The 22,771-nt window shown below is 35.7% G+C and overlaps 1 protein-coding gene across 1 annotated transcript in view; it reads left to right on the forward strand.

Moving 5' to 3' along the window:
• The window catches only part of NSG2 (neuronal vesicle trafficking associated 2), a 69,070-nt gene that overhangs the window by 44,667 nt on the left and 1,632 nt on the right, over positions 1–22,771 (forward strand). The window contains exon 4 of the mRNA XM_031953678.1: positions 22,527–22,637. Within this exon, the coding sequence (XP_031809538.1) occupies positions 22,527–22,637 (111 nt within the window). The remainder of the gene's footprint in view (positions 1–22,526; positions 22,638–22,771) is intronic.

Raw genomic sequence — 22,771 nt, forward strand, 5'->3', positions numbered from 1 at the left:
CCTCCAGTCCCTTCAATTGATTTTCATATCATTTATTTTCTAATTCCCTTACCATTCTGATCACTGTCCTCTGAACACTTCCCAGCTCACTGATATTATTTTTAAAAATGTAGTCTACACTAATGAATCTAATATTCCAGATGTGCCTGGATGAGAAGAGAGAACAGTAGGACCATCCTTTCCTTTATTCTGAACTTGACCAAATCCCTCTGGCAGGAAGTACCTCTTTTGTGTACTATTCAGTGAGCCACTGAGACTCATTGGTGAAATCTCTCCAGGTTCTGTGTATCAAACTAAGTTTTAGATCTTGGAACCACAACAAAACCATTCAGAGAATGTTCTCTTCAGGACTTTCAGTGTCTTCTTGCTGTTGATTTCTTTTAAACTGATTAGAAAAATCCCCAGTCAATTTGATAAATCTCCAATTAACTGACGAGATTCCAAGGCATGGGCATGGAGGTAGACTTGCACAGTCTAATCCTAGTCCTATAGTTAGTTCTAGTGCTAGTAGCTTACTGAGTTAATACAGAGCCCACCATAAAATAGTCATGACCACAGAGATATAAAATATTTAAAACTGTCAATGAGACTCTATAGGTTCTTCCTAGAATGTAAAGACATTTTATGAGACTCCTGAACAAATATTCTCACTTTACTTTAGACTTGCAGTTCGTTAAAAAGCATTTATAAAGCTCCTACTCTGGGCCTGATACTATGTTGAGTACTGAAGATATAACACTGTCTTAGCAATTCACAAAAATATCTTGAAGGGTTGGCAAAAAATAGATTTTAACATAAATACCTTTGGGGGAAAAACTAATGACTTTAATGAGCTATTTGAGTCTTTTTTGTTTCCGTAGTTGTTCAAATGTACCAGAGGTTGAGGTCCAGATTATCTGTATTTTGCCAGTGCATTTTACTATTATGGTATAGATTTAAGATAAATGGGGAGAATTTACGTTTCAGAAGTCCCTCATATGATTCTAATAAGCCTAGTAGTCTATTAAATCTTTTGTGTTTTTTTCTTTTGTTTCTGTATTTGTTCATGGGCACATATGAATCCTTTGTGTTATCTTATATCTGTGGTGGATGAAATAAATTTTATGCCATACCCTAGAATCATATTGTACCTGGAGTGATTATATAGGAGTTAGAGACCCTGATGTTGACATTTGGGATAATTTAGAGAAGAGTTATTTCTAAGGTTTCTTCAGATTTCACCATAGTCTTGTTATACTTGGGTGGGGGCAATCAGTTAAAGAGAGATATTAACTCATTGGGATTAGGTTTCCAGGATCAAATCTTAGTCTATCTGAACCCAGTGTCTATGGCTCTGGGCACTGGTGTTTATCTTGGAGATTCCTTTGGGTGTCAGTGATTGATTTTCAATTGACCCTAAATGATCCTTTTTTGTGGTGCCTTGCATATCTATGAGATTTATCTGAATTTAACACTTTTTTTTTAAGGTAGATTACTAAGACGTGAGTTATGACAACTCGTCTAGATATATATTTGAATTGCTCCATGTTTTGTAGGAATCTATTGTAAAAGCTTTATTTGAAACTTCATTTTTATGTCAACACCCATGAATTTTAATAAGGGATGAAAGAAAAAAAAATACTTCTGACTTCTCTACCTTCAACAGTGTAGTCTAAGATCTCATTAGCTTTTTGCAGCTTCTATGTCACATATATTGAACTTACAGAAATAGCCATGTCTTTTTCAGAGAATTGTAATATAGCCATATCTCCCTCATTCATTCTTATGAAATTCCTTTTTTTTAATTCAAATTCAAAGTCATTCTTTTAGAAAAGGTTATCTCCTTAGATTTTACTCATCATCTATCCTCATCATCAATCAATTGCCATTTCCAGTTTCTTGTCATTTTCTAATTTCATAATTATGTCATTTATGCCTTAAATTGAGTCATATTTTTGTATTCTTGTTCTCTCTTTTAGATATTAAGGATCATAGAATATACCAGCTTTAATGACTTGGGGCCATTATGTATTCAAAAATCATATAATTATGACAATTATATGTGTTACTTTCTTCAAAGACAAATTAATAGACTAGCATTTTCTTTTACTTCTCAGCTGATGAAAGAAAGAAGAAAAAAGCATACAGATTTAGGGAAAGTCAGGGCAAATGTTAATCTTTATGTTCTGGTTCACACAATCTGATATTACTCCAAGGGCCTCACTCAGGAAAATGCATCTGTCCCCCTGTATCTCCTCCCTTAGCTGATTTCTCCAGAACATTAAGCCAGCTCAGGGATAATAAAGCATTTTGAGCTCTTTCTACTATGAATTGTACCCCAGGATAGTGGGAACCCTAGAAGGAAGATTACAATTGACTCTTTCCCTCCAATATCACATACAGCATTAGTGTTGTAGGGGTTAAGTGAGTGAATGGGTGGGTGGAGGAGAGGTGGATGGAGATCATGAACCTGCCCACATTACAATCACAACAGGGGGTTCAGTTTGTGGATTTTGAGTAAATGCTGTAAGTTATGAGTCTTTGACCTTAGCTTTCACTTGGCAAGTCTCTTTGTGGCATTTTTGCCTGGTTATAGCTGCCCTTTATTTTGTCATGTTTTAAGTTCTTGCTGAGCTAGAGGAAAATTTGACTACAGAGAAGGTTTTTCATCATTTTAGCCAGAGATAGTGGTTACAAAGCAACTGCTGAAAGATAACTGGAGACAGTAATTCTTGAAATCAGAAAATTTAGAAGCTTTTAGCACCATAAAGGGCTTTAGAAATCATCTAGACCAGATCCTTAATTTTGTTTTAATGTGAAATAGAGAGCCACAAGATCACACAACAGGTTAGTGGCAGAGCTAGGATCTGAACTCAATTGTATAAGCCAAATATTCTTTACATATGATGCTGCTCAATTTGAAGTCAATCTGGAAGTTTACAAATAATATTGACATATGCAAATACATCTGTGACATAATTGATTGGATCCTGTCTCCAGTGATGCAGACCAGAACTAATCCATGCCTACCTATCCTCTGTGACACATATGTTTATATTTTTTCTTCAATTCAACACAGGGGAGCTATCTAATATGCTGAAAGCTCCCTTTATGTTCTTCTGAGATTATTAGAACTCTTATAAAGCTCTCAAGTTTGTTTATCTGTCCTGCTTCATCCTTATCACATATCTAGTACATCCTCTTTTCTTGTGACATTCTTAAGCTCCTATTCTTTGAAAATTCTCATCAATTATATATGTACAATCTGTTCATTCTCACCATATACTTCTTTATTGCTCTCTTTATGATGGTTATTTTCAATTTTTTGAAGGCTCAGAAGTTGTATTTTTTTTTATTTTGCTTACTTTTTTACACACAGGAAAGACTAAGTGGATGAAAAATGTCCATTACTCAGATTCTCATATGGAGTTGGATGTATAGATTATAGAGTTTATCTATCAGCATAGATAATGCAAGTAGACAATGAATTGGACTTAGTGTTAATTAGGAGCTGCAGAGCAGGCTGTATTTTTCTTTAGTGAATTGTAAAGCTCTTCTCAAAAACAAAGAACCATCTTTTTAATACCAGTGTTTTGATTTGTTCCTGAGGAGGCTGAGGCTACTAGACCTTCTGAATTAAATGAATAAAATCATTCTGTGCTTACATTAAGGTTGGCCTTAACATGGTGAGCTTCCAGAGACCCCAGGAGGGACCACTATCATCTAAGAAGGAGCAATCTGCTTAAATAAGAAATGGAGCATGTTAAAGCTCCCATGCTAATTAGATGGGCATCTTAACAGCCCCTGTACTTTCAGGCTAGAAAAGATAGGGAGGCCCAGTCTTAAAAAAATTATTAATATTCCATTCATACTTTATGGATATGAGATATAGAGCACAACAGTCTCTGAAGAATTGAAAATTAAAAATTGATGAAATATGTTTAAATGTTCAAAATTAGACAATTGAAGCACTTCATTGACTTATTCCTTTATCATTTAATTTTCTTCACAATAAATTTAGATAGCCTAAGCACTGTTATATATAAACTTCACTTTTCATTTACCATAATACTTCAGGATCTTGTGAAGTAGTTGTTGTAGTCACTCCCTCCACTGGTGCCAATTAACTTCAACTTCTCTAATACAGAGTTTATGGTGTCATAAATTACCTTAGTCAGAAAAATGTGTTCCATGGAAGATGAATCTTTTCTTACACTTCTCAGAGGACAGGAATTCAGTCTGGCAATGGGCTCATGCTTTTTTCTAGACACATGAGAATTTAGGCTTCATTGGCAAAGCCTTCAAAAATTCACACATGAGAAGCTCCAGAGGATTAGATCCTAGGAATCTGAGATGGAAGCAAACTTACATAGCATTTAGTCTGACTGCTCCATTTTACAGTTTAGAAAACAGAGGCATAGAGATAAATATCAAACAGGATTAGCAGAGTTGAGACTTGAATCTAGATTATCTGATACCACAGCCATGCTGTCCAGCCAGTTTAGGGTGCCTTCAGAGTACAGGATATTATTATTTAAGATTATTTCCTTGTATACCGAAGACATAAATAATAATACTAATCAGAGTTTACATTAATATAGTTCCTTAATGTTTGCAAGGTACTTCTTTCCCCAAATCCTTTAAGATACGAGATATAAGGGTTATTATCACTTTACAGAATTTTTTTTTTCTGGAAAGGTCCAGGATTTAAAGAAAAATCAAAATAAGGGCTTAACTGACAGAGAAGTGAGGTATCAGTAGCCTGACTGATAAATCCTGTCTCTCCTGACATAGTTGGTGTCAAAAAGTACTTGATTGTCTGTCAGGGAAAATAAGGGAGTGAAGAGACTGCATCTCTTATAAACTCTAGTTTGTATTCGGGAGGCACAGCCCAGGAGAAAGAAAAGCATCCTAGAGTATGATGGAGAAGGGACCAGGAGAAGCAAATGTAACAAGGGGATGGTTGGTTGATTCATTTTACTCCTACAGTTGAAGACACTGTACCTACCTGGGGTTTCTGAACAACACGCTTTCATAAATAGTAGGATTGGGCCCTAGTCAGATCTGCAGAGATAAGTCATTTCTGTTTTCTTTATGTCATGCTTTCTTTTAGGCATATACAGTTATTTCCCTATAACAACTGTGTGAGGAAGGGGACCAGGGGAGCTTTCAGGAGATAAAAAGAAGAGACCCCAAGTCTGTTAAATAACCAGGGGGAATGGAAACTGTAGGATGATATGAATCATGGGGGGAAGAGACACCTGTATAGGTCTCTGTAGGGAAAAAGGGACTCACACTAGAATATAGAAAGGTTTTCAGAAGCAAGTTTTAGTTGGTATGAATTCCTTCACATCTTTTTTTAAAATTTTTGGACAATGTTTATATGGGAGATAAGAACTTTTTTTACCCACATTGTGGGAAACAGACATGAGCTGTTATACTAAAATATTTACTTCAGTAACTAAAAAAATAATTACAAAGAGAGGTAGTGAGCCAGAGAAAGAAAATCACCCTCTTAGAGTCAGATTCCCACGTTTGAATTCAGTCCATGTGAGTCTAGAATTTTGAAAGGAAAGGGAAGGAGAAAAGAGATGTATGTAGAAGGTGTTGAGTTGGGCCATAAAAATGTAACAAGTATGAGAAATCAAAATTTTTGGCCTATACATGGTCACATACTTTCAACATTAAAACTTACAATTCATAAGCAACAGTCCTTCTAGTATTAAAAATTTGTGCCAGTTGGCAAGAAGTGCAAGAAGTGGGTTGATAAGTGTTGGACATCAAATCTGTATAAAGAAACAAAAACTAACTCGTTGGCCCTCATATGACACTCACACGGCCCTCACTCTTCACATTTTCTTCTTTGATATTGGCTTCCATTGATCCTTCTCATCTCTGAATCGTTCTAGCACTTGTAGGCCAAAACTGCTTGCTTTGTCAGTTTTCATATTATTTTGGATTAGTATTTCATGAAATGATAGAATCAAAGATCTACATCATCTAGAAGAGATCTCAGAGGACTTCTGGTCCAGCTGCCTCATTTTATGAATGTGCAAACTGTTCTAAAAAGGAAAAACAATTTGCCCCAAATTATCTAGGTAAGAAGTAGCAGGATAGGGAGTTTCAAAACCAGGCTTTCTAACCTACTCCAGCCCATTTTTCACTTTATCATGCTGGTTGTTGATGTGTGTTAACTTCTTGACTAGACTGCCCCTGGAGGGCTTGTCCTGGATCTAATGTAGTTTGAGGCATATATGCCAGTTGGATCATTGGATCAAAGGCCTAAGAGCTAGGAAGGACATTTGAGATCATATAATCTCCTCTCCTAATTTTTACAGCTAAAGGTACTGAATCCCAGAATGAAGATAGAAATAAAATGTAAGGGGATGGGGGTGGGTTTTGGGGAAGCCTGTGTTGGCTCCTTGACTGTGTTTGTGTAGCTTCATTGCTGGTAACATGGGAGGTGAGGGATAGATAGGAGTTCAGGGTCCATAAGTGGCAGTTCATGGATTTGAATTATTTTTTTAAACCTATTCTGGGTTCCAGATCATGGAGCCAAATAAAGTTGCTTCTTGTTTGGTTTATAATGTCTGTTTTAAAGGGATTTGAGAGATTATAGGGAGCAGAAAAAATGTCTAGCCTTCTATCTTATTGTTCTCATGACTTGGAAGAATGTCATTATCATTGTTATTACTACTAATATTATTATTGGAACATAGATCTAGATTTAGAAGGGATTTCAGAGACTCTAGCCTAACTCATTAATTTTATAAATAAGCAGACTAAATCCCTGCAAGTTTAAGTAATTGCCCAAATCACACAGGTAGAAGGTATCAAATACAGAGTTTGAACTCAGCTTCTATGAAAAGACGGTGTTCTTTCCACTATAATATACATTATAATTGATTTTATTTATGTCTCAGTTTAATCAATTGGATTAACTGTTCATTTTGATTTTGTGCTTACTTCATCTACTGTGGGTTATTGCCTCAATTTCCCTATCTTAAATTGTGTGCAATTATGTTTGTTTTGCTCCATCCACATAAATATTTTTAGACCTCAGGAACTAATTTGACAAGTTATTGGGACCCTCTAGTAGCACAAAAAATGTATGTTTTTTTTATTTTTACAAGCAGGGTAATTAAATCCTTGATGATTTTTTTTTATTATTGGCAAGACAATGGAAATTTAAGGTTGAAAATACTTTATCACTTAATAATATTTATTGTATACATGTTACTTTCTCTCTTCCAAGGCCCTCACCATTATTAATGAAATCCTGGCTCCAAGCCCTTGGCTTCCATTCTCTGATCATCCCTTTCTTCCACAATGTGCTTCTGAAAGAGGTTCCAAAAAAAAGAAGAGATTGAAATTATTACTCATAAAGTTGGAGGCCACAGATGTTTCATTTTCCCTTCCTTTCAAAGTACAATTTATTAAATAGTATTCACTGGGATTCGGATTTTGGACTTTCTTAATTAGATTTTCAATAGCTTGATGTTAGTATGGAGTTGACCAAACAGTATCCTAATAATAACAGCTCATTTTGGTCTGAGATGGGAGAGAAATTATTTTACTGCTTTCCCCAACTTCACATTATAATCTGCTATTTCAAGGGCCAGAAAAGCATTCACAACTACTACTGATAGCCTACAAAGGAAAGCAAAAGGGTTCAATTAATAGGAGAAATTCATTTAAATTCAGTTTTAGGTTGTTAGACACAAATTGTCTCTTAAAACCAGAGTAAGTGATGAAGACTTGGAAATGTAACTGTGTGTTCTTCATTCAAGGTTCTTGCCTTGGCACAAGGATTTCCTGCTTAGGCTGCAGCTGGCACTGTGTGCATCTAAACAAATCTAAGCCTATTACTGCCTAAATAACTCAAGAAAGAAAAGATGTTACAAGATGGAGACCAACTCAAACTATCAGTCTGTCTGGTTATTGCACAAATAATTTAATTATCTGGTGAGCAATTTGGAATCTGGTTTTGCATTTATTCAGTGTTCAGAATGGTTGGAGGTTTCATGGAAAAAAAGCACTGAATTTTAGATCAGAGAACCTGAATTAGAATCCTACTATTTCTATTTACTTCCTGTGAGACTTGGACAAAATACACAGTTTCTAGAAGTCTCGGTTTCCTCATGTGTAAAATAGAATGATAATGTAGACAGAATTTGGGCTACCTCCTGTCTAGAATTATTGCAAGGGAAACAATTTATAAGCTTTAAATTATCAAAGAAGTGCAGGCCTTTGATGTTATGTATGATATCTTGACCTTTCTGGACTCTAATCTTGTTCTCCAATAATCTGTTCAATTCAGACTGATAAGAGAAAAGCCAAAATATGGAGTATCACCAAGGCCTAGTGGACTATGTTGGCCTGGAAGTCAGAAAGGCCTTGATTCAATCTATAATTGTGATATAATGGGACCATGGGTAAATAATCTTTATTAATCTCAGTTTTCTTATCTGTAAAGTGGGCATAAATTATATCTGTAACTCACAGGGTTATTATATGACTCAAATGAGATTTTATATGTGCCTAATTACTGGATGCTGCCAAAGTATTTTGAAGATTAAGCTTCAATGAACTTAAACTACAGCTTTGTAAGCTTCAAAGTGCTATATAAATGCTATCTTTTATTATCAAGTGTCCACCCATCCTTTTTTCTCATCATTTATTGTTAGCTTATGTTAAGTGACCAGCTTGCAGCCAGGACACCTTAATTGTGTTCTTACTGGTGCTCATAACTTTTGTTCATTGAATTTTGTCTGGGTTTGACTTCAGAAGACTTGGATTCCCACTCTGGATCTGCCTCTTACTACCTCTGAGACAAGTCTGCTCACCTTCCTGGGACTCAGTTTTCTCAAATGAGAAGGTCAGATTATCTGGTTCCTTCCTTCTGTAGAGTTAGGAGCTTCTTAGTCTATGAAACAATGGTGATAGGTCACATTTCTACAGTGCTACATGGCTTATTGAAGAATTTTCCTGTTCATAATGACCTAAGTTAGGCAGAGTATTGTCTCCACTTGAGCGATGAAGAAAGTTTGGGCAAGAAAAGTGAAGTCTACAGGTAGCAAGTAGCAGAGACAGGTTTGAAACTCGGGTCCTGTGAGTTTGTGTCAAATCCTATTCCTCTTTCTGTTATATTTTGTACTCTCCCTATTGTCATGATCATCTCCACTGTGTAGATCTTCGAAGCATTGTGGTACAAAAGAAAAAGCTCTGGCTCTGGAGTCAGAGGACCAAAGCTCAGAGCCCAGTTCCGTCCCTTAAAAACTATGTGAACTTGGGTGAGTTGTTGGGCATTTAATTCCCTGGATTTCATGTTCCTAATCTGTAAAATGAGGAGGTTGGACTAAATAGCCTCTTAGATCCCTTCTATAGGTCCATATCTATGACAGTATAATCTTTTTTAAAAATATAATCTGTACTCAGAGACCAGTGAAAATAGTTCTGTTATGGTGATACTGCCCAAAGGCAAGGTTAGGGGCTTTATACACTCTAACATAGGTAACGTAGAGTCATGGGGTTTAGAATCAGAAGAGATAATATATAGTCCAAATCCATCATTTTAAAGAGGAAACAACTGAAGCCTATAAAGAAATTAATTTGCTCAAAGTAAGATCAGTAGCGAGAAACAGAGGAAATATTTGAATACAGGTCTTCTGATTCCACATTAATTGTCATTTCCACTACAAGGAACTACGCAAAAAAGAATCCAATTACCTGCCTTCTTTGTCTTGTCTTTTGGAATAATAACTTATTGAGCTCCCAAGCTGGAGTGTAAATTAAACAATAATTTTGGAAAAAATTATATTTCATCTAAAGGAGTTTTGCCAGTTTTGCCAGTAGACAGAATAAAGAATAAAGTAATTTTAATTAAAAACTGGATAAAAGCACAGAGTCTGGGGTGAGTTTTCCACCTGAATTTTAAAATAATCTATTTGGGCCATTAAGATGCAAAGACATGGGTTTCTATATGACTAGATGAGATGCAACCTTCCTGGGTAATTATAGACTAGGAAAAGTTCTGTGGAGAGCATGTTTTATCAAGCTCACTCACAGTTTTCAATGCCAGTCATAATTTTTTTAAAAATGAAATCACCTTGGATTAGAAATATGTTGGTGCTAGAGCCAAAGTGGCCTCACACATTGGCCAGAAGCTTCATAAAGTACCCTAGTTCAGACTGAAGGATGATCTAATTTATTAATTGGATGACAGAAACTGCAGCATATTACCATTGATGACATAAAACTTAGATGAACCTAGCAGCATAAAAGACATAGGATCAAAGTAATATGAGCTGATTAAGAAAACATAGATGGCCCAGCATAACATGGTTGGTCATGTACAGATTATGAGGATCAACAATGGCCCACTTAGTCCTGTAGGGAGACATGACAGCTGAAAAGAAAAGGGTTGAAGTTTTAATCAGAGGAATTAAATTCAAATTCAGGTTTGAATGAATACTACTTTTCCAAAATGTAAACCTCTTCACACCTCAATTTCTTCACTTGTAAAATGCAGTTTGCTATAACTTGTATTCATGTCAATATGTGTATAATATATAACATGTGAATCATGTATAAACCTTCACACATGTAAATATAATTTATTTCATATATACATGTTTACATTATTAAACATATTTAAAAGATCCAGAAGATGGTATTTTTGGTAGAGGATAGGTCCTCTGTAGGTTTTTTAGGGAAAACAAAGACATGTACAAAGAATCTGAAAGAGTGAGAAGATTGTGACTACATGGATTTATTGGACATAAGAAATAAGTAGCAAACAATATTTTTATTACTAATGATCTAACCAGATCTGTCATGCTAAACCAGTTTTACATTACTTAAGGGATATTATCTTGACTATAAATTTTCAGATAAAATTCTAAAGGCTGAGATTCCCCTTGTATTTTCTTCTTGAGTTAGCCTATGGTAACTTTAACCTTAAATGTGTTCATTTCCCATGCTCCAATGGAAGCTAGTTGAGAGTCCAAGATGAAAATACCAGGAATGCTTTCAGTGTACCTTAGGAATAGAATTCATCTTGAAATTTCTCAGATTCTATTAGCCAAGGTGCTTTTCCGTGAATCCAGCACATTTGTTAAGCCTCCACTTTTTAAACATTCTACTTATATATTTTATGTTCTATTTAGACTCATTCATTCTCTGGCATCTATCATTTTCTTTATTCCTTTGCTCATGATGTTCCAAACACATGAACTGGAATCCTTCCCTCCTTTGTCTTCTATCCCTTTCCCCCCATCCCATCTTATTTTGTTTCTCTCCCTTCCATCAAGGTCTAGCTCCAGTGTAAAAGACTTTATAAAAACTTTCCTGATAATCCCATATTTTCATGCTTCCCTGTTCACTCTCCCACCCCTCCAAGAAGAAATCAGTCTTTTCCTGAAAGTTTCCATAGTATTTTGCTTGGTTAGACTTCTCCTTTATACATTTTCATTCTTCCTTGTATTGTAGTTATTTGCATTGGTTATTTATATTTGGTATATTTTTGTATTTTCATCTATAAAATTGTTATCTCCTTGAGGGCCTGGCCTATTTGTTCCCATTACCCAAGATATAATATGTTATCCATAGTATATACTTAATAAATGTTGGCTGAATTGAATTGTTGTGCACTTCACACTATAAGCTCTATCATCCCTTTGGATATATAAAAGAAGCAAAAGATATTGTCTCTTCCCTGTGGGTGTCTAAACTCTGGTTAAAAAGGCAAAACACACATACATACATTTAAAAATGTGACATAAGTTTTAGAACTAGAAGGAATCTTAGAAACAAGTTAGTTCAACCTTTTCTTATCAGAGATGATAAAATTGACTCACAGAGTAGTGAGAATGATTTGTTAGTTTAGTGAACTGGGAACAAGTAACTTCCATCAGTCTGTCAACAAGCATTTTTTAAAGTGCTTACTATATATCAGGCATGGTACTAAGTACCGAGGATACAAACAAAGGCAAAAATTTTAAATGAGCTTTCATCCTAATGACAGAGACTATATGGAAATGTATGTATATATGTATATATAAAATCTATACAGTGTATTTGAAAAATGATATCAAAGAAAAGGCATTGGTGAGGATGAGAAGGGAGTAAACAAGAGAAACCCCCCTGCAAAAGATGAGACTTGCATTGAATCTTGATAAAGAACAGGGAGCCAAAGAAGGGATTGTGAAGACCGCGTATTTTAAAATCAGCCGGAGTCAGGAATTCAGTTTAGGGGAAAATCGTCAGTCTTTATTCTCAGTGAAGAAAGAGTGGAGGTGGAAGGGAATTGGCAATAGCAGTGTGTGCAGCTGAGTCAAGAAGCTAGCTAGACCAGAAGCCACACGACTAGCAGCTGGGAGTATGGAACCCAGGCTCAATCTCTCCCAGCTTCTCTTCCTGTCTCTCTGTCTCCTTCCACCCACCAAAATCATCATTTCCTCTACAACACATCAGGACCTGCACAGAGAGTGGGCAGGGGTCATTCTTTATCCAATCATGTATATTAATAGGGTATAGTTCAATTACTATTTAGCCTCACGTACTTGGGACCTCAGTGCATCAACTCAAACCTCAGCCCATTACAAGGGATGGTAAAGAGAGAGAGCCTTTCAGGCAGGACACTGAATGAAAAGGTTGGATGATAGAGTGTTAGGTGTAGCTGTTGGTAACTCAAGCCTAACCAAGACATTTTGAAGACCTTGCCTCATACTTCACTGAGAAAATAGAAGCCAGTTGCAATGCTCTTTTTCTCCTCTCCTCCTTTACCTCTCTAAATTTCTCAACATCATCCTCAATTTTTTTCTTGACTCTGATGAAGAGGTAGTCCTTCTTTTGGCCAAGTCCATTCCTTATCTCCCTGTTTTCTAAATCTCATTCCCTGTTGCTAGGTGTTTTCTTTCTTCATGCCTTGTAAACATACCCAAGTTTCTATCCTTTAAAAAAAACTTTACTAGATCCTTAAGCTATTATTCTGTAGCTCTCCTTTCTTTCTTAGACAAGCTACTTGAAAAAAAAGATGTTTATTCTAGGTGCCTTCACTCTCCCTCCTCACATTACTGACATTATCACTCAACTGAAATTGTTATCTCCAAAGTTTCTCTTGTTCTCTTAATTGCCAAATCTGATGGCCACATTCTTCAGTCCACATTCTTCTTAACCCCTCTGCAGCATTTGACACAGTAGTGTTAAGTACTACACACTGTATCCTGTTTGAGGTTTTGGAACATTGTTCTTTCTTAACTTTCTTTTTACCTTCTGGCAACTTTTCAGCTAGGCATAATGGATAGAACACTGTCAGGAAGACCTGAATTTAAATCTAGCCTGAGACATTCATTAGCTATGTGATCTTGGGCAAGTCATTTAAACCTCTTTTTGCTTCAGTTTCTTCATCTGTGAAATGGAATAAACAAGATTATTTATCCTCTAGGATTGTTTAAAGAATAAAATATGATAATATTTATTTTTAAATCTTAAATTCTCTTCTCCCTCTTTCTCTTCCTCCTTCTCATTTCTCTGTGTGTTTTGCTGGATGTGTCCATGGCCAGACTCCTAATGTTGAGTGTAATACAAAGTTCTTTCATGGGTCCTTTTCTCTTTTAGTGACTTCCTTACCTTGGATTTAATTATTATCACTAGATAAATGACTTTCAGATTTATATCTAGCTCCATCCTTTATCTTGAACGTTAGTCCTAAATCATCGATACACTATTGGACATTTTGCCCTGGATGCTATATAAGTAGGCATGTCAAAAAAACATGGCCAAAAGAGAACTGATTATCATTATTTCAAAATTCCCATCTTGAAGGGTCCCATCTCTGTCAAGGATACTGTCATCCCTCTAATGATGTGAATTTGCAACTTTAGAATCATCTTTTTTATTTATCAGTGGTAGAATAGTCATGACTTGGAAACCAGTTAGACTAGGTGACCCGAGGTCCCTTCCAACTTTGCTTTAAATTAAGGGCTCTCCTTAAAATTTTATGACTTGTAGGGCCCTGCTTTTTTAAAACATATTTTGTTTTATTTTATTTTTCAGTTGCAAGATCTCTTCTTTCCTCCACACTCCCTCCCACCTATTGAGCAGCAAAATATAGGCTTCTTCTTCTACTTCTTTTTGCTGAGGCAATTGGGGTTAAGTGACTTGCCTAGGGTCTCACAACTAGGAAGTATTAAATGTTTGAGGCCAGATTTGAACTCAGGTTTTCCTGACTTCAGAGGGTCCTGCTTCTAAGAGTATAAATTTTGTGGCATAGGAGAAAGAGAACTGGTTTTGAAATCAGGACACTTAGGTTCTGGTTCTAACTATATCTAACAAACTATGTTACCAGGCTCAGATCTTTATCATCTAACTGCTCTCTATTGGAAATGTTACTAATTATACTGCCTTGTTAGGATGTAAACTCAGCTCCTCTGACTCCAGATCCAATATTCTTTCTACTAAGGAATGAAGTAATTAAGACTTCTTGTATGTGCCCAGATTTGACCCAGGACAAACTGAAATAGCAAAGCCCTTTCCAGAAATAATAGCCTAAATTGTAGCAGGTTAAGGAGGGGAGTGATAGAGTGATGGCGAGTAGCAGTGGTATTGGTAGTGGTGGTGGTAGGATGTAGGAAGAACTGAGTTTGAATCCAGCCTCAGACATCTTCTAGCTATATGGATAAGTCACTTAATCTCTCCTGACCTCAGTGTCCTTATCTGTAAAATGGTGATAATAATGTCACCTAACTCTCAGGATTGTTGTGAAGATCAAATGAGAAAGTATTTGTAAAGAGTAATACCTGGCACATAGTAGACTATTAATAAATGCTGCTTCTGTTTCCTCCTAATTAAGCCACACATCATATCTGTCTTAATATTATTTATAGAGTAGCAAAGGAAGAGCACTATAAAATGAAAATTATTCTGGCAAAGAGATGCAAAATGTTCAGTAGAAACAACTATTAAGTCTCCCATTCTGGTATTCAAAAGAGCTGAAATCAATGAGAAGGTAATATAAATGGTTTCTAGCCATGTGTGGCTATGTAGCATCACAGGTTATAGAGCTGGAAGGAATCTTAGTGATTATCTAATACAACCTCTTTTGTCCACATTGGAGAAAAATGAGGCCCAGGAAGTTTGAGTCATTTATTCAAGGTCATATAGATAGCTTAGATGGGACCATAAGAGATAGCTCCTCTGACATTTTGTTCAGACAGACATTTCAGACATTCTGTTTGGTATTTCTGATCTGTGGAGTTGCTGAATAATGTTAATGAGGATGATGATTGTGATTTGCATTTCAAATCCTTTTCTGTTACTAATAAAGAAGATAACTCACATGTATATGTTGTTTTAAGTTTTATAACTTGCTCTGCCCATAACAACTTTTTAAAACATGTAGTGCAAGTATTATCCCTATTTTATGGAGGTTTATTTTATCTAAGCTATCTGTTTTGCTAATATAGACACGTCCAGAAATAACAGTGCTATTTATCACAATTGATGTGGTGTGGTATGAGGAGATATATTAATAATTTAAGCCTTTCTGAAGGAATCAAACTAAAATGTGTTTTTTAAAAAGGTAACTAGAACGGGGAGAGAAGTTGAATCCATAATTTTAAGGATACTTGAAGATGCTAATGTTGTTTAGCCTAGAGGCAAGAAAAATTAGAGCAATATTTTTTAATTATTTGGAAAGATATGATGGGGAAGAGGAATCAGATTTCTTTTTCTGGGTTCCATCATGATTCTGGGTCCAGAAGAAAAGACAAAGTTTAATTGTTGGATCTAGGATTAGTGGTCATGGATAGAAGTTATAATATGGCATATTTAGATTTAATGTAAAGAAATACTTCTTAATAATTATAGTGATAAAGAAATAAAAAGCACTGGTCCTTGGAAATAATGCATTTGTCTTACTAGAGATCTTTCACTGAAGAGAAGGATCACCACTTATCAAGAATTTTACAGACACTAATTGTCCTATTTGGTAATGATTTGCCTAATTGATCATTGAAATCCCTTGCCACTTAGGAATTCTATGACTACATAATTTTTAAGGTTTATTCTTAGGGAATAGGAAAGAAAAAAGAAAAAAAAATTATTAAAGGACATTTCAGGCTTTTTAATTTCAGAAGACTGGGCTTTTATCAAGCTTTCTTGTAGTTCTTTATCCCTATGCATGCCTTTAAGATTCTGTTTGGGGAATGTGTAATGTTAATTCTTCCTCCCATAAGTCCTCATTCTGCTGCCACTTACAAAAGATTAATGTCTGTCATGCATCTATGTTTGAGATCTTTACAAATTTTGTTTCCCCTATGTGAATGTTTTTATTGCTTTGAGATTTCCAAGGTTCATGTTATTCATAAGAAAGTTGAGGTTTATTGGATATTACTGAATTGAGATTCTTGACTATTTGAATGCTAATGAAGCATCATATTTTCTGTAATAACTAGAGCACTATGTCTTTGTTCAAGGATTGGCAGAATATGGCTGTATCTTTTCTCTTACTTTCCTATTCTGATTTTTTCTCCTGGGTTTCAGCAAAATTTATGACATATTATCTCAGAAGAAATTACATCAGTATCATAAAATAGTGGAGACATCATTGGATTGGAGGTGACCCTGGGCAAATCACTTGACCTCTCTAAACCTTAATTTCTAATGAAAATGATAAGAACACCTGCACCATACTGCTTCATTGGGTTGTTACAAAGAAGGCATTTTGTAAGGTTTAAACCACTAGAGAAATGCTAATTGATCTTTTTTATCACCATACATGATAATCATCAATTATGTATCATCAGTGATCACAAGCTGTGCACTTCTACCAAAGCTCATCAAATGCTAATGTTCTCGACTTGATGCTGTAAGGCTTCTAATGACAAAATAAAACTAGCAGAAAAATCACAATTGCACAAACTGCACATAGGATGATGAAAAGAGTATAACAAGTATAATTAGCTTCAGTGTATCTCCACTGATGGCCTACCTATGAGGGGTGGCAGAAAGGATATCAAGAGTATTTAAGATAGTAAAATGTGATAGGCCAGGCCTGTAATAAGAGGGCGGAGTCACTGACAGTTAGCTTGGATATTGTACAGGCATCCATGAAATATGCAAACCATTAGAGCAAGTCCTCTAGTGTATTGGATATGGAGGATTTATGGAAAGACAGAAGAGAATAACATAAGAGGAGAGGATACAGGGATTGTGATATGCACTGATGGAGGAAATCCTCACAAAGATGAAATCTTAGATCTAACTAAACATTGAAGTTTAATATTGCATCACATTGCAAAGTTGAAATTCCATGGAAATGCAAATGAGTGAAGAAAAAGGAAGGTTTGTATGAGTGTGAGCCAATGCACTAAAGAGCCCTGCAACAATCTTTAATTTGAGAGAAATGATGCCAGGCATTTATAATGTTATATTATATATATATATATGTGTGTGTGTGTGTGTGTGTGTGTGTGTGTGTGTGTATGAGTGTGTGTATATATTATATAGTGATACCAGGTATTTACAAAAACTTACTATCTTTTTAGAGAACCATTGAATAGACAATAAGAAAATAAAAGAATATGATTGAAAATTACTTTCCATGTCACATAAGATACTATTCATATTGCTGTCATGGATATTAGAGTAAGGATCCTATTGACAGATTGGTTGGTTTACTTCTATGTTCATTCTGTCACAAACCCAGTTAAATCAGTTCCTTTGAGGAGACAGAGAAGTTGATGTTCTTTGACAACAGGATGTAGTTTGTGTCAAATAATAGGTATGTGTATGGTAGAGTGAAAGGAATATTAACAAAATAAACTAAGTGTTACTTAGTGTCTATTCCAGTTTCCCATCTCACACAGTAGACTTTCAGGATATAGTGGAGAGTACCCTGGATTTATTATCTAGGTTAAAATTCTGATTCTGCTACATTCTGGATATCCTGTGTAAATCATTTAACCTCTTGGAGCCTCATTTTCTTTATCTGTTAATTGGAGATAATTGTGGTCATACATGCTCTACTGACAGTCTTATAGGTTTTTCATGAGGATCCCGTAGGCTAAGATAATGAGATAATGTATGCTAAGTGTTTTGTAAACTCTAAAGCATTATGGATAGTTTAGTTGTTGGCATGAATATTATTCTCACTGGGAAGTAATTCCATTTCTCTGAGACTCTGTAAGTCTCTGTATTTACCATAATTTCATCACTTCTATGGGAGGCAGAAGTGTAATTAAAAGAACACTGAACTTGGAAATTATGGGACCTGAGTTTGAGTCATGATTTCTCTGCCACTTAACAATTTGAATGATTTTGAGCAAAACAGCCTCACTGAACCATAGTTTGCTGATTTTTGAAATGAATTAAAGTGTACAAGATGACTCCTGAGGTCTTTTCTAGTTCTGGATCTGTGATCCTTTCATAGGATAATATGAAAGGATAGGGTACTATTGACTCCTAAACAGATTATATTACTATCTTGTTCCACAGCTGAAACCTCCTATCTAAATCCAGGCATTCTAAATATATGATCAAACAAGCACTTTATTTCCTCTAAATTTCCCCCTACTCTCTTTTCCAGTTGAAGGCCTGAATTGTCATGTAAATCCTCTTCAGAAGCTCTGGGTTCAAATTCTATTTCTATTACTTTCTGTGTGACTTTGAAATCAAATCTCTTTACCTTTTTGCATTTCAGTTGTCTCAGCTGCAAAGTAAGAGTATTGACCTAGATGATCTTTAAAGAATCTTCAGACTCTCAATCCTATCATCTAATTTCAGCTAAGCAGATGGAGCACAATGATATTATGCTACTCACTCAATTGACAAGTATTTATTAATTACCTGCTATATGTCAAGCACTGTTAGGAGATAATTGGGGAAAAACTGAAACCCCTTACTCTCCTCAGATGGTGTACCTGAATTTTTTTAAATGGAGATCCTTCTCCTCCTTATTTCTGTAATGTATTGAAGTTTTTAAGCGTCTTCTCCATTAGCAATCTACATTAGCACCATGGTCAGGGGAAGGGAATATTTAGTAATAGTAAGACCAATCAGCACCATGGCTAGGGAATGAATTTTTCTTAGATTTAAGAAATCATGGAAATCAAATGAGGCAAGAATGCAGAAAAAAAGTTTGTCATTAGGCTTCTTCCTGCCACAATTTCATCACAAAGGACCCTAGAATTACACCAGAAACTTTAAAAAGAAAAAAAGATCATTTCATTTATGCAAATTTTCCATGGAAACAGAGAGTGAAAAACTAAATTTCCAAAGAGACAAAAAATATAGGAGTGGCATGAAAGTGTCCAGGAGCTGCCTCTGATTGGGAATGGAAAAGCAGCAAATGAGATTGTGGGTTGTGATATAAGATTTTATAAAGTAGGTGACTTGATGAGCAAGTCTGGTTTTATAAGAAATGTACACCACAAACACTTGCACAGATAGACACACAACCACTTATTTACTTCTATAGACAAGGAGCTAGCTCATTTATACAGATGACTCTTTAACAAAAGCATAGAGAGTTTTCATCTAGCAATGTGAGCAAATATTATCTAAAGTTATTTTAGATATTAACAAGTTCATCTCAAAGTTTAGAAATAGAGATTTTTCTGAAGTCCTTTCTTTACACCATTTTCCGAAGTGAGAAAATGCTTTATTTCTTTCTCTGAACAAATGCTTCATTTACTTTTCAAAGACTCTTTTTTTAAGTTTTACAAAGTAAATTACAAACATTGTCTCATTAAATCATCACAACACAGCTTGGAAAAGTGGTTACTATACTTGCTATCCCCACCCCATTTTACAAATAAGAACACTGAGGCTTAGTGAGATCACCAAGACCATGTAGCTAACAAGGTAGGATTTGGAAGCTAGCCCTTTTCTAATTACAAATGTACCACTCTTTCTACTGTACTGTACCTTAAAAACTACAGTTCTTAAATATTGTCTCCTCCATTCCTCCCATTTTACAAATGCAGCTCACAGAAGAGAAGAGACTTTTCCAAAGTCAAAGAACTAGTTAGTAGTAGAATCAGGCTTGGAGCCTTAACTTTATAAGCAGCATCTGGTGCTCTTTAATAAATGTCAACAACTTCCCATTTTACTCAGCAACAACTTGTAATATTACCTAATAAACTCATAATTAAGTTTCTTCTCTTACCAAGTATAGAGGTTAAATAATCCCAACTCGGGTCTTATGTAGATTACAAGATTTAGAACTTTAATAGAACATTAAAAAATTCATATCTCTAGCACTTAACACAGTGCCTGGCACATAGGAGGCATTTGATAGATATTTATCACATTGCATCATATTACCCTGAATCATATTACAATCAGTAAAACCGTCTGAGTAGATGTTATTTTTTCCCTCCAATTCTTTAGTCCCCTTCAGGGACTTGCTCTCTTCAAATTGTCTATACCCAGTGTACACACATATAGTAGAGACAACCCAGTTTAGGAAAAAAAATGGACCTGGAGCTGGAATTACCAAGGTTTAATCTTGGATTTGATATTAACCAGCTGGGTGATTGCAGACCAGTCATTTTATCTCTCTCCCCCTCAGTTTACATTAGTAAAATGGTTACTATAATACCTGTCCTGCCCATCTCACAGACTTATTTTGAGGAAAACACTTTTAAACCTTAATTCTTTTAAAAATGAAAATTATAATTTTTTCTCTGGAAGTATAAAGTAGTCCTTGAGTTTGAGCAGTGTTGAATATCATAAGGGCAGTCATGTGGCGCCATAGGTAACATGTCTGGCCTGGAGTCAGGAAGACATCATCAAATCTGGCCTATGACACGTTCTAGCTGTGTGACTCTAGGTGAGTCACTTAACTCTGTTTACCTCAGTTTTCTCATCTGTAAAATGAACTGGAGAAGAAAATGCAAATCACTTCAGATGCCAAGAAAACCCTGCCATGTGGATCATGAAGAGTTCGACATAACTAAAATGAATAAACAGCAGAAATATCATGGTGAATTTTATGGCATAAAATGTTTTGCCATGTCTTCTGTCTTGTTGCCCTTATGCCCTTTAGCACTTTATTGGACTTGCAGTTTTCCATAGATTCAAATCCTGGGCCTGCCTCCTATCTGCGACCTTGAACAAATCACTTCCTTTTTCTGGGCCTGATTCTCCTATCTTTGAAATGAAGATTTTTCACTAAATGCTCTCCAGAGACTTTTCAAGGTCAGGACCCCATGACTATCATTTCAATGCTCTTTCTCTTCCTGACTCCTATATGCTACTCCCATTAGCCTTCATAAAAGTAAACAATTTATTCCATTATGATGGGTAGGAAGGAGGACCATTTTTGGTTTCCTTATTACATCAGGATTATATTACTCATCCTTTTAAAATCCTGATTTTTGCTTAGTCAGTTGTTTTTACTGTCTCCATTGAGGTTTGTTAAGGGGTAGCAAAGTAAAAGGTCTCCTTTTTAAAACATGGAAGCTCTTTTGGTGGGAATATAAGGGCTACAGAGGCATGGCAGGCAGTGGCAAAGAATTGGATAGAGTTTGACAGATAAATCATAGTCAGCTCTGCTCTAATTATAATGTAAAACTGTACTCATATCATCAGATCACAAAAGAATATCAAAAACTTGACCATGGAATGTCAGGGCTGAGAGGGACCTTAGTAACTATGGTGTTTAAAAGGATTTGAGAGACATAGTTTCTGGGTAATTTAATTTTATTAATAAGGCCAGCAGGTTATTAATAAAAAGATGGTCATTTGGCTGTGTCTCTTAGACCAAAGACTTTTATGGTGATGAACTCACAGTTTATACATCTTTCAAAACAGTAGGTGGTTCATCAAAGAGCAATCAGATCTAATTAAATTATCAGAAGTGGGCTTTATTAAAATGAAGGGTTGAGTATCTCTTCTATTGAGAAAGTATCTCTACACCAGGCTACCCATAACTTTAGGCTCAGTTCAAAGACTGTATACCCCACCAGTTCCTGAGCAGAACAGGATGGCCTTCCCCATCCTAGATTAAATTTCTTGCCAGGTTGGGAGGGTCTGACTAAAATCAGAAGAGTTAATGCCATCTCATTATCAGTAATATCCTTTGGAAAACTGAGCTTTTTAAAATGAGGAATTTAGAAAAAGGAGAAAACCTCTGAATCCTTCCAAGGTATTGGTTATTAATAATCATTCTTTACAAACCTTATGCCATAGAATGGCCAAATTGAAAGGAGCTTTGGAACACAGAATAAAGATTAAAGGAGTTAGGAGACATCCTAGAAAATATACCCAAACTGGAAGGAATATTCAAAATTATCTCATTAAATGCCTTCATTTTACAAAGGAGGAGCCTGAGTTTTTTTGCCCAGAGTCTTACTGCAAGTCAGCAGTGCAGGAAGGATATAAAGGCAGGATTCTTTATTTCAGTCCAGTCCTTCTCCTTCTTTCCCATACTTCCCAGCCTTCTTACCAATCCAGTGAGAATGCAAACATGACATTTAATTGTGAGCTTCTTTTGATGTATCTATTCCCTCCATGAGACTAACAGCCCATTTCTCTCATAGGTCACTATTCTGGTCAGCCTGGCTCTGGCATTTCTCGCTTGCATTGTATTTCTGGTGGTTTACAAGGCTTTCACCTATGACCATAGCTGCCCAGATGGATTCGTTTATAAGGTAAGGAACACCAGCCAAAGGCATTGCCTGAGCTAATCGGGCATTTAATTGGGTGTCATGGTATAGCTCTGTCTCCCTTTGTGTCTAAATAAGGTAAATGGGTTGGGCACAAGAGGGTCCGAGTCCTGGATGAG

The sequence above is a fragment of the Sarcophilus harrisii genome, chromosome 2 (genome assembly GCF_902635505.1).
Source record: "Sarcophilus harrisii chromosome 2, mSarHar1.11, whole genome shotgun sequence".
In the NCBI taxonomy this organism is placed as follows: domain Eukaryota; kingdom Metazoa; phylum Chordata; class Mammalia; order Dasyuromorphia; family Dasyuridae; genus Sarcophilus; species Sarcophilus harrisii.